General features: G+C 34.8%; 1 protein-coding gene across 1 annotated transcript in view; it reads left to right on the forward strand.

Annotated features, from left to right (window-relative positions):
• The window catches only part of AQR (aquarius intron-binding spliceosomal factor), a 93,696-nt gene that overhangs the window by 34,118 nt on the left and 46,083 nt on the right, over positions 1 to 13,495 (forward strand). Inside the window, exons 13-16 of the mRNA XM_030318560.2 lie at positions 693 to 796; positions 5,870 to 5,972; positions 8,778 to 8,898; positions 11,824 to 11,965. Coding sequence (XP_030174420.1) covers positions 693 to 796; positions 5,870 to 5,972; positions 8,778 to 8,898; positions 11,824 to 11,965 — 470 coding nt within the window. The remainder of the gene's footprint in view (positions 1 to 692; positions 797 to 5,869; positions 5,973 to 8,777; positions 8,899 to 11,823; positions 11,966 to 13,495) is intronic.

The following is a 13,495-nucleotide window of genomic DNA, read 5'->3' on the forward strand; positions in this document are numbered from 1 at the left end:
TGACTCCCATTCATTTCCTAGCTTCAACAGTTCACTCTCAGGCTTGGGTTGCAGGGTCATTTCACCATTGCCTGTAGTAACCCTATGGCATGCTCACCAGTAACCTTGGCAGGTTTTTGTGTCATCCCACTGTGGGGCACATGAAAACTTCCGGATTTCTCTGTGCCACGTGGGCATTGAGAAAGACTAGGGATGTTATCACATACACTCTTACCCGGTCACGGTAGTGCTACTATTTCTGTTTTCTTGTGGCTTACCCCATGTCGGCTGGGGGTGTTAACCCTGTGAAGTCCTTTCTTTCCAGAGTTCCTAAGTAAAACAAAGCACAAACACACTGTACTTTTGGCTTCTCCCTCAAGCTGTCTCTTCAGGTATTTTATTTCTCTCCCTTCCTGTCAGTGAAGGTAGCTTTATTGGCTGTTTCATGTATGTTCAAAATACAACTTAGAAATAAAAAATTGAACATTGACTCTTTGTTTTTGCGTTCCTGCTAGAATAATTCTGGTTTTCCCCCATTGTATTGAATGCTTCTGACTAAATAAGGCAGAGGTCACATATGAGAAGCATATAAGAAACAGAAGTCCATTAATATATTTTTTAATATTTTTATTATATAGTACATAAATTGTAGTTTATTGTTAATATGCAGACATTAGTTCTTGAGTTTTGTTTTTGTTTTTCCCGTTTTCTAGAGAGCTGCCTTTGCACATTTCCCTGAACTCTATGATTTTGCACTCTCAAATGTGGCAGAAGTAGATACTCGGGAATCTTTGGTCAAGTTTTTTGGACCACTTAGGTAAGTCAACATGGAAAGAAAACTGAATTTTAATTTTCTTTGTGTTTTTAATCATTTTGCACTACCTTAAGTAATGTAACTTGTTGCACCGCTTGCTTTGTTGACAACTAAAACTAATGCTTCTCTCCAGCAGTTAGTATCTTTAAGTCACTTCACTATAATTATTGATCATCTATTTTGGGAGCAAAATTAATATTTATTAATTTAATGGTTTTTATTTTTGTTTTGGAGAGACAGAGCATGAGCGGGGGAGGGGCAGAGAGAGAGAGAGGGAAGCACAGATTCGGACATGAGGCTTGAACTCATCATGAGCCATGAAATCATGACCTGAGCCGAAGTTGGACACTTAACCAACTAAGCCACCCAGGCGTCCCAAAATTTATATTTTTCATAACTTAAACATTTTTCCTAGATCATAAAGTTTTCTTAAAGTAGAACATAAAACTGGTATCCCATCAGTCATAATACACAACAGAAATCAGTAAATGTTCATATGTGACATCAAAGGTATGAGTTAGAAACCTTTTTGTGTGTTTAAAATTTATGAAATTAGTAATATTCTTTGGCACTCAGCTAATACACATTTTTGAAAATGTAGTAATATGTTTGTACTACGTGGTAGGCACTCTACTAAGTATGTAAATAATCCTCAAGACTTTCATTCGTGTGAGGAGTAGGTACCATTTTAGGTATAAGGTCACTGAGACACAGAATTGTTAAGTCATTTGTCTAGGTCAAATAGCAAGTAAGCAGCAGAGATAGGATTCAAACCTAACTTTTATTTTTTTATTTAAAAAAAAATTTTTTTTAACGTTTATTTATTATTGAAATACAGAGACAGACCGTGAGCAGGGGAGGGGCAGAGAGAGAGGGAGACACAGAATCTGAAGCAGGCTCCAGGCTCCGAGCTTGTCAGCACAGAGCCCAACACAGGGCTCAAACCCACAAACCAAGCGATTGTGACCTGAGCCGAAGTCAGACGCTTAACCAACTGAGCCATCCAGGCGCCCCTCAAACCTAACTTTTAACTGTGCTCTGTTATCTCCCTATTGTCCTTAACTCTTGGGAGAAATTATGTTTAGCTCATTATGGCTCTCTAAAATGAAACAAACTTGGCTTTAACTTAGAAGTTGATTAACTTGGAAGATTATTGAATCTTCATAAGAAGATTTAATAACTCTTTTTTTTTTAATGTTTATTTTTGAGAGAGAGATACAGAGCGTGAGTGGGAGAAGGGCAGACAGAGAGAGAGGCACAGAATCTGAAGGAGGCGCCAGGCTCTGAGTTGTCAGCACAGAGCCCAATGCGGGGCTCGAACTCAAAAACTGTGAGATCATGACCTGAGCCAAAGTCAGACGCTTAACCAACCGAGCCACTCAGGCACCCAAATAATAACTCTTATAATAACACATAGAATTATTTCATTCTCTTAATGAACTGCAGAAAGTTCCTTTGAATAACTCTGCCATACTATTTTGTGATCACTCTCCAATTGACAAATCTTTAATTTCTAAATTTTTGGCCATTATTAATGACTCACTAATGAACAACATCCTTTTTATTTCTATGTGAAAATTTTTGGCACTGATTCACAGAAGCAGAATGGCTGACTCAAAGGGGTTATGTATTTAAAATTTGTTATATATTGCTAAATTCCCTTCAAAAGTATGTACCAGTTATACCAACAGAATTTGAGGATTTATTTCTTTCCCTACCAGCTAGGTAAATTAGTCTTTAATTTTCGCCAATCCAAAGATAAAAGAACCATCATTGTTTTACTTTGCATTTTGTGATTATGTTGGGGAAATTGAGCATCTTTCTATTTTTCTTAGCCATTTGCATTTTGTCTGTAACTTTCTTGTTATCTTTTGCTATTTTGTATTTCATTGCTTGTCATACTGATTTCTTTAAGAACCTGTATTTTGCATACTAATATTTTGTCTAATTTGTGTTGTAATTATTTTCTCTCAGTTTCTCACTTTAGATTTTGTGTTGGTATTTTTTGTTATTACAGTGTTTACAATTTTTAAATTATATGTCAAGTCTTCTTAACAACAATAGCAAATGTTTTATGTTAGAAGGCCTTCCTCCCCATAAGATTATAAAGTAGTATGTTTTTAAAACACCTTTATAGATTTTTTTTTTTTACATTAAACGTAGCTGCATAATCCATATGGGGAATTTATTTTTGCCCGTATTACTTCTTTACAATCTTGTAAATTATAGATGATGTTAAAAACCTTTTTTTTAATGTGGATTATAGCCATTATATTTGCTATAATAGAAATTAAAACTGGAAAAATGTTAATTTATTTAAAAAACTAATTAAAAGCCTATTATGTTAGCATACATATTATTAATGAAAAATATATTCTCCCAAATTAAAAAAAATATAGTGAAAAGTGGCATTGTTTTACACTTTTGCAATCTCTTTAATGTCTGACTTAATCAAAGACAGTTGAATTTGCAGATGTGCTTCTGTATTTCATTTATTGTGAGATTGTTTGGGTTGAAGTAAATGAAGAAAATCAGGCCTTATGCAAAAGGGAAATATATTTCAGTAGCTTTTTCAAATAATTGTGAATATTTTTCTTTGATACAATATAAAAACTTGACAAGTGGTAGTTTCTTAAATGTTAGTTTTAGTGTGGTATCTGAAACCATATTAAGGAACTCTGTGAGTTAAATTAAAGTGAATTAATTTTAGAAATGGCGATATTTGCCTTGCTTATGGATGAGAGGACTCAATTAAGGTATGAATTCTGCCCAAACTGATCCATAGATATAATTCAGTTCCAATCAAAATTCCAGCAGAATATTTTCTAGAAATTAACAGGCTTATTCAGAAATTAATATAGAAAGGCAGAGATGAGAACAGCCTAAACCATTTTGAAAAAGAACAGAGTTGGAGGATCCTCACTACCGAATTTCAAGATTGCTTGTAAAGCTACAGTAGTCAAGACCCTGTGGTATTGAATAAAAGACAGACAGACATACACATCACCGGAACAAAGTAGAATTCAGAAATAGACCGCACATATATGGTTAGTTGATTTTTGACTAAGGTGCCAAAGCAACTCAATGGAGAAAGGATAATCTTTTCAACAATAGTGGAACGGTTGGACATCTCTATGCAAAGTATGAAATTTAACCCGTACTTCACATTCTGTACACAGATTAACTCAAAGTGAGTCATAGACCTATTTATCAAAACGGGAACTAATAGGACATACAGGATATCTGTGTGATTATGGTTTGTACAAACATTTCCATAGACACCAAAGCACAGTCCATAAAGAAAAAAAATGGATAAGTTGGACTTTATAAAAATTTAAAACTATTACTATTTGAAAAGACATTGTTAAGAGAATGAAAATACAACCCCAAAGTGGAAGAAAATATTGGCCAAACACGTATCTGATGATGGGCTGTCTCAGAACTCAGTGATAAGAAAACAATTTAAAAATAGCTCAGGGAGTGCCTGGGTGGCTCAGTCTGTTGAGTGTCCAACTCTTGCTTTCAGCTCAGGTCATGTTCCTGGGGTTGTGGGATCAAACCCTGGTCAGGCTCCGTGCTGGCTGTGGAGTCTGCTTGGGATTCTCTTTCTCCCACTTGCACTCTCTTTCTCTCAAATATGTATAAAAAAACGTTTAGCTCAAGATTTGAACAGATACTTCAAAGATAATGCATTTCAGTAACGCCACAGAAAGATGCTTAGTATCATTAGTCATTAGAGAAATGCATATTAAAATCATAATGAGATACCATTACATGTCTTTTAGAATTGTTTAAAAAAAACATGCAGTGTTATTGACTTATGACAAGGATGTGGAGCAGCTGGATTCTCATACATAGCTGATAGGAATTCAAAGTTCGCAAAAATTTGACAGTTTCCTATAAAGTTAAACATGTACTTACTGTACAATCTAGTATTCTCACAGATATACCCAAGAGAAATGAAAATTTGTGTTTGCACGAAAATCTGTGTGGAAATGTATATAGTGGCTTTAGTTATAGTTGTCTTTTAAAAACATATCCTTCAACTGGTGAGTGAATACACATGCTGTGCTACATCCCATATGATGGAATACTACTCAGCAATAAAAAGGAACCAATTACAGACATGCAGTCTGGGTGCATTTTAGTTGCGTTATGCTAAATGAAAGCAACCAGTGTCAAAGGCTACATAACGTATGATTCCATTTATTTGACCTTCTAGAAAAAGCAAAGTCGTGGAGATCAAAAACAGATTAGTGGTTACCAGGGACTGGGATAGAGTATGTGAGGGAATTTGGGGAGCGTGATGAAACGTATTCAAGTAATGGAAAGCTGTTCAGCTCACGGTGGTGAATGCAAGTTTTCTGGAAATCCAGTTTTTCACTTGGCAGTTCAAATTTTATCTTTGGTAACAAATACTATCAGTTGTTTTCCTTAAAGTTACTGGTTTATTCAGATTTGAAAATTTTTTGCATTTATTCAGGTCTGAATAACCATAGTTTGTCAGTTCTTTCAAGCAAAAATTGTGTGCAAAATGTGTGCATCCCATTCTGTCACACAGAATTTTTTAAAAGCATAGTCAAGAGTCCAAATTTAATTATATTAATAATTAATTTTAGTTACTAATTTAATTTTAGTTAATATATTAATTTTGCTGCTTCATTAATTGCATTCTTAATGTTTTTTACTCTGCATGGGGTAGTGAGGAATGCTATGGCTACTTACAGTCCTGGTTGGTGCCACCACCTTACCCTCTGTCAGTAGTTTACCCACCATTGCTTTACACTGTGTAGGTAAAGACAGTGGAAAAAAACAAATAATGTCCTAGTATTAATATAAAATAGTATTTTTGTTGCATACTTCCTAGAAGGGTCTCGGGTATGCAGACGATAATTTGAGAGCCTACATTAAGGGGATTAGCTTTCATTGGTAATTTTTTTTTAATTTTCTGCTGTATCGTAGGATTATATTTTCTAGGTAAAATGTTTTAAGCCATCTGTAAAATTAGGTGTTTCAAAAATGAACTAGGGTTAAATTAATAGAATACTCTTGATCTGAATATTCCTTATTCTGCAGTTCAAATACACTCCACCAGGTGGCATCATACCTCTGCTTGTTACCAACTCTTCCTAAAAATGAAGACACAACTTTTGATAAAGAATTTCTTCTAGAATTGCTGGTAAATGTTAATGTTCTTTGAATTTTCCCTACCATTTTGAATCATACCTAAAGACCTGGGTATGTCTTTTTTTCCAGGGCTAAAGGGTAAGTAGACCATTGCTACCTATACCTATTTTACAATTACATCATCATTTGGTTTTGTCAGATTTCTTTTCTCATTTGTTAGATTTCTTTTCTCAAGACTTTACCTCTCACAAGTGCTTTATGGCATGAATTCATTGCATACAGACATTTATGAGCAGCTTCTTTGTCAGGCTCTGGATTCAGGCAATGGGGAATGCATAGATAATTGACACCATTCCTGCCTTTTAGAGGTCACAGTTACATACACACACACAGGTAATACATATGTATTCATATCTGTCTATCTGTGTATTTTAAAAGTTATTTAAAGTACCTTGAATATTGACGTATACCTTTATCATTAGAAAACTCAGGAATGTTTAAAGAAAATAAGTTATCACTGACTTAGTGGTTTAAGAATTCTAAGGGATTTTTCAGTCATTTTGGAAAGTAGTGGACTTTATCTCTCAAACTAATACTTTTTTTGGTAAGGTTTTTTTTTTTTTTTAAGGTTTTCTTTTTTTTAAGTGCAGTTTTAAGGCTCACAGAAAAATTTGAGGGAAAGGAGTATACCTTACTTTTAGCTTTAGTAAAATCATTCATAAAACGTGTGAGTAATTATGTCTACACTATGAATATTTAAGTTGTTTGCAATGTTCACTTACAAATAATGATGTGATCCTGACGCATGCCTCTTTGTGCCTATGTGGGGACATTTAGGAGAGGTACCTAGAAGTGAAATTATTTGATTAAAACATGTGCTTATTTAAAAGATAGGATGCAGCCAAATTATCCTCAAAAAGGTGCATTTCCCACCAACAGTGTGTTAGAGTAAATCTCCTTAAGCTTGTACCAGCATTGGGTGTTATGAGTCATCCCAATTTTTGCTAGTGTCAGGAGTTAAAAAAAAAAAAAAAAAGGCTTGTTTTAATTTTTTTGTTTTCTGTTTGCTATTGAAAAGATCCTAAAGGACTTCCTTCCTCTGCTATAGTTTGAGTAGTTTTTAGTATGTTTTTTATAACTTTACAAACATACACTATGTAAGAGTATATATACATCTTTTAACATAGAGCCATAATGGGCACACAGTTTTGTGACATATATTCCAAGCTAATACTTTTAATATAGGGTATAAAATACAATTCCTTACTGTAGAGAAGAAGATATGCTACTTCGGGAATAGTTACCAGAAACTATTATAGCAGATGTTTTAAGCCTGGTGACAGGTGCTTCAGTGCCATTTGGAGAGAAATTCCTGGAGTTTTAAATTAATTCATGTGTGGAAAATACTTTTTTATTGATATATTTACTTGTGTGAAATGTATGTCTCAGGTCACCATCTTTGCCTTCTTCGTTATTTCCGAGTGCCAAGTGCTTTCTAAAAATTCCTTGTCCTATTTTCTGACAATGTAAAATCGTTTCTCATAAGTCAGGTTTGGGGATTATTAATAAATCCTTACTATACAAAGAAATGAGGATTTCTTTAGGAATCTTTCTAATGGAAAACAGGTTTTTTTGGTTTTTTTTTTTTTTTGGAAAACAGGTTTAAACATAAGGCTTGATTTTATGCCTTTTACAGTCTTAGAGCTAAGATTTTATTTTTAAAATTGAAATATTTATGCCAAAAAGAAAACGGTTTTAAAAATTTAAAAATTTATAGTGCTACAGCATTATCTCTCATTTCCTCTTGTTCCTAAACGATTTCCTCAGGCTTTGGATTCTTCTAATATCTGAATAATGATGAAGAAGTTGAAATATGCATATTGGTTAGATGATATCACACTGTCTTCTTTCCTAAAATAATACTATCTCTACTGAAGAGAACATGACACATTTTTCAAATATATCATTATTTTAACATATTAATTAGGGAACAAGCTTATTTCTGTGTTTGAAATAGAGGACTACTATAATATTAACAATGGAAATCTACATAGAGGCCATCAAGTCCACCTCTCATTTTACAAGGAAGGCTGAGACCAGGTTATTAATAAACAAAATTTTCTTTTTTTTTTAATTTTCTTTTTTTTTTTTTTTAAAGTTTTTTTTTTCAACGTTTATTTATTTTTGGGACAGAGAGAGACAGAGCATGAACGGGGGAGGGTCAGAGAGAGAGGGAGACACAGAATCGGAAACAGGCTCCAGGCTCCGAGCCATCAGCCCAGAGCCTGACGCGGGGCTCGAACTCACGGACCGCGAGATCGTGACCTGGCTGAAGTCGGACGCTTAACCGACTGCGCCACCCAGGCGCCCCAATAAACAAAATTTTCCATATTGTTTAGTTAGTATAAGAATAAAAACTTTAATCGAGGACTTAGGGCTCCCATTTTTTTCTTACATTGATGAATCTTAAGTGCTGGCATGTGCAAGGCACCTTGATGCTATTTTACAGTATTCTATTTCATTTTCATAAGAAACCTGAGAGGTAGGTGGTATTTTATCTGTTTTACTGAAAGATTGCTAAAATCAGGGAAGTTGAGGTATCTTGCCCAGTTTTTATGTAGCTCATACATAGAGGTTCTGGGGGTTGAACTCAGATCCATCTGATTACAAAGCTCACCGTAATGGGTGCCTCTTTCATCTTTGATTTATGGAGAAATTGGAAAAAGGAAAGAAAAACCTCTAAGTACTACCATAACTGAAAGAGATGAAACTTCTCATTTCAAACTTTATGGTGAATTTCTCCATAAATTATTTTAACAAAAGATGCTGCTGACTTCCTACATGAACCTGTTTCTAGGTGTCTCGTCATGAACGTCGAATTTCTCAGATTCAGCAGTTGAACCAGATGCCTTTGTATCCAACTGAGAAAATCATTTGGGATGAAAATATTGTCCCAACTGAATACTATTCTGGGGAAGGTAAGCCAGAGAAGCACGGGATTCAGGTGTGCCATGAAATTTAATTTAGAATTTATCATAGGTAACTGAAAGTACTTCTGTCTGTTACATACATTAGGATAATATTCTGGTACCTTCAAGTTCATTTTAAAGCTGGAAACTATTCAGTATTTGAATGCTTAGCATTAAGGATTTTTATTAAATTTAACCATGTCCTAATGTGTGTATGTGCATGTCCTCATATGTGCACCTGTATACATATTTTATGTCATGTACCTATGTCATCCTTTATAAAATATGACCATAAGCAATAAAAATACTGTAAGGAACCTAATAGTATAGGAAGTGTAGCTTTCATTATGTCACTGTAATAGGTTTTGTTTGGTAGTGTTTTATTTCAAAGCCTTTTTTAGAAGTTCTTCTGAATTCCTTGTTAAGCCAGTTAATGACCACCAAAAATTGTCATTTGTTAATAATAAACCCCTAGTCTGATTGAAAATAGTATTCCCTGGTTTGTTTACCTATTTCAGCAGATTTGTTCCTAAATGCTTTTGTTCATCCTTTAAGGATGAGAATTCGCCAAAATTGAGTATATGCTGATGTATATTGTGACGTATTTTGAAGGCATATTTCAAAAAAAATTTTAAGGAAATTTTTTGAACAATGGTATCATTATGAGAAGCTTAGCTGTTTTAAAGACCTCACCAGTGGTACATTTATTTAAAATGGATACTTCAGAGTCCTGTCCTAAAGCTATAACTTTAGTATATGCAGTGCACCAAAATTTTTCTAGATTTCAGAATAGGCAGTCTTCATTTTTTATTTTTTTCATTCTTACAATGGCCAGTGCATTGTTTTCTCACTTTTCCAGTTTGTTCATGCTAAAAGCATTTATGACCATGGATGTATGCCATCTCTTTTCTAATCAGTCCCTACAAAGCAGATACCACTTCATATTTTGTTTGGCAGTAAATAGCTTATATTTTCTTAAACATAGACCTAGTCATACATGTACCTTTTGGTGCTACTCAGTCACACTGGTCAGCATATAAAACACATTTTGCCAAGTATAGAAAGTATTGCTCTTCTTTCATTCCTGTGGACTTAAAGGAAAAGGGATTTAAATCTTTTCAGCTTCTATAGAAAGAAAGTATTTCAGAACAATATTAGTTGCCAAATGGTTTCACTGTAATTAAGCTGTTTTCAGACAGTTGACTGTATCATGCCATTGTTCTTTCGTGACCATGGATGGCCCTGTGTTTTGGGGGCTCAACATCTGCTGATAATAAATAGGCAAAGATCAAAGCTAATACTGCATGATACAGACTGCTTCTAGCTCCCAGGGAGAGGAAGAAATTGGGACAGATATAAAAATAGATATATTGTAAGAATTGTAAAGAAAATTCTTGTAAAATCTTTGGCCCCTTTTTTGGACCTTTTTAATAAACACAGATCTAGAAAGCCACACAGAATAAATATAGAGCTTAACTAAGTATCATAAGAGAAATAACCGCCTTGTTAGCCATCCCAGAACCCTCCTATAAGCTCCTTCCTAGTTACTGCTTCTGCCTCCACTTGAAAGTAACCATGTCTTCACTTCCATAGTAATCACTATATATTTCTTCATAGTTTTATCACCGAGTTGTGCATCCACATATGATAGTTAATCGTGCACATTTTTTAAATGTCTTTTACTTTACAAGTACCTCATATCCCTTCCTTTTGTTTTGAAGAACCTGAGTTGTTTGTTCCACAGTCTAGCTTTTTTTTAGCGACTACTCAGTATACACCCGAGTATGTCCCTCTGCTCTTTATTTTTCTTACAGATTGGTACCTGAATGCAGAAGCTTGATCAGGCTTAAGATTTTCTCTCTGGCAAGATTCTTGGTAGTGTTGTATTCTTTCATCAGAGGCATATGATGTCTGGTTGTTTTTGTGGGTATGATGTTAGCTGCCATTGCTGCTTAACAGCTAGATTTGTTAATTCAATGACGGTTGCAGAATGGTGACATTTTAATTCTTTTTTTCTTTTTTTTAATAAAATTGTGCTCTCAAAGAGATGCTTTCCCTTAGCCTCTGGCCTGAAAGATACTGAGTCAGATTATAAATCAGAATTTATGAACATAAATGATGTGAAATAAAATTTTTTTATGTTTATTTATTTTTGAGACAGAGAGAGCATGAGCAGGGGAAGAGGAGGGGTAGTGTGAGAGAGACAGAGAGACAGACAGACACAGAATCCAAAGCAGGCTCCAGACTCTGAGCTGTCAGCACAGAGCCTGATGCAGGGCTCGAACTCACAAACTTTGAGATCATGACCTGAGCTGAAGTTGGTCGCTTAACCAACTGAGCCACTCAGGTGCCCCCCATTTTTTTATTTATGTTTTTTGCTATTAGGTTCATTATTGCTTTGGTACAGTGGGAATGGAAGTAACTCCAGGAATAACAACCAATGCCGTATCCTTAAAGTCTAGCCAAAAGACGAGATTCAGAGCACAGTAATGACCACTGGAGATAGATTTATGCATTGTAGTATACTAATTAGGTTCTGCGATAAATTTGTCATGGGGTTAGTTTATGGTCATTGATTACTTCGAGCTTTGCCAAATAAAAATTAGTAAAGGAAGAATTTTTAAACCACTTGAGACTATATTAATTTTAAGTATCTTCAAATATTTTTTAGAAGATTGTTTGTATATGAATTATTGATATGTGGTTATATGTATTAATGAGATTTGTTCTTCCTTTCCAGTTCTTAGTAGATAGTTCTTAACCTGGTTTCAGTTCTGTGTGAAAATAAAAATAGGACCTTATCAAATATGCTGTATTTCAGCATATTAAACATTAAATTAGACTCTATCAAATTTGTGGTACATTTCTTTATACATAGTACAGCTGTCTGAGTAAGAGAATAATTTGGATATGGATGTTGTTTTCTTTTTTCAGGTTGTCTTGCTCTTCCCAAGTTGAATTTGCAATTTTTGACTCTCCATGATTACCTTCTAAGGAACTTTAATCTCTTCCGCTTAGAATCAACTTATGAAATTAGGCAGGACATCGAGGATAGTGTCAGCAGAATGAAGCCATGGTTAGTAAATTGGTTCCATTTGTAATGAAGAGATGCAAACCGTGACATACCTCTGTCAGAAACCTCATAAGTGTGTTTAGAAATAGTATACCTGGCTTGTAGATGCCCTCCAAAATATATTTATTCTTTGAGAAATTGTCTGATTTCTGTAAATTTAGTTTGAGAAATTCTCTAAATTCTCTAATGTGGATTAGAGTATATCAAAAATGCTAAAATATAAAATATGTATCTGGATCCTTGGGGGTGGGGGACTGGAAATAAGGGGGGAGAGGTTGTCATTCTCGGGGACAGGGAAGAAGTGTAGAGGAGAGTAGGTTGAACATGAGTAAAAGGGTAAAGAGGGAGGGTATGGGCTGACCCAGTGGGCCTATACTAGGGCAGGACGGTTTAAGTCCTGGGAGCTTATAATAAAGGGGTCTTCTGCTACCCCAACTGCTCTTGTGGCTGTCACCAGTACCTCAGTTAGCCTCTCTAAGGGACCTGGCAAGAGATGAGGAGCATTGCTGAGCATCACATGGAATGGAACGTTGGGAAGTCTTCCTTGGCCCTCCATCCATAGATTACCTTGAAGAGACTAAATCAGGATTTATTCGGGGGCCCGTGAGTAGGGCTCATTATTTGATGAAGTCTTCTGCTTAAACTCCCTGCCTGCTAGCTCATGTTTGGAATTCCGTTAGCTAAGAAAAGACTTTCATTCTAGTTATTGGAAGCAGCTGTGCATTAGGAGATTTGTGGAGGTTAGTTTTCGTTTTAGACATGACTTTATGTCCTTCATTTATTATTTCATTCTAAGTATGAAATTGATGAGGGTAAGTTATATACCACAAGTGACCATAAACTAGTAAAATTAATTCTGTAAAATGAATTTTTATTATAGTCATACCATGCGTGCACATATAATTATGCTGCATTCTGTATGCAAAGCTTAACACTTTTTGAATATGAACTGATGCAGGTATTTTCCAGGCTTCTCTCCTTACTAATTACAGAGAGCTACATGGACACTGTGATTATGATCTATTTTTTTCACTTCCACATTTTATTTCATACACACTTCTATTTTTTAATTAATTATTATGTGAAAAGTTATTCTGGGTGAGACTATAAAACACAACATAAAGTATTTTTGACTTAATAATCAGTTGAGTCAGTAGGCAGGCTAGCACTGTGAGATTTGTATACTCACTGGCTGATCATCCCTGCCCACAGCTTTGCTGAAATTATTGCCTATTGTTTGGACCCCGGGGGGAGTGTTTGATCGGAAGCTTCCTTTCAGTTTATGGTTACCTTGCGTGTATATGCTCAGATTCTGGACCTAATTTTGGCCATTTTGCAAACTAAGGATTTACTAATTAGCAGATTATCAAATAGAATTCACTTATATTTTACTTAAATGTCAAATAAACCAAAAATACTTAGAGTTCTTCTGGTCTATTAACAAAGGAAATTTTTTTAACTTACATTATTTTCTGCTAAGGAGGAAAAATATCATTTTTGAGAGTTTTAACTTGTGATAATAAACTTTTCTAG

Source organism: Lynx canadensis, chromosome B3, assembly GCF_007474595.2.
Source record: "Lynx canadensis isolate LIC74 chromosome B3, mLynCan4.pri.v2, whole genome shotgun sequence".
Lineage (NCBI taxonomy): Eukaryota > Metazoa > Chordata > Mammalia > Carnivora > Felidae > Lynx > Lynx canadensis.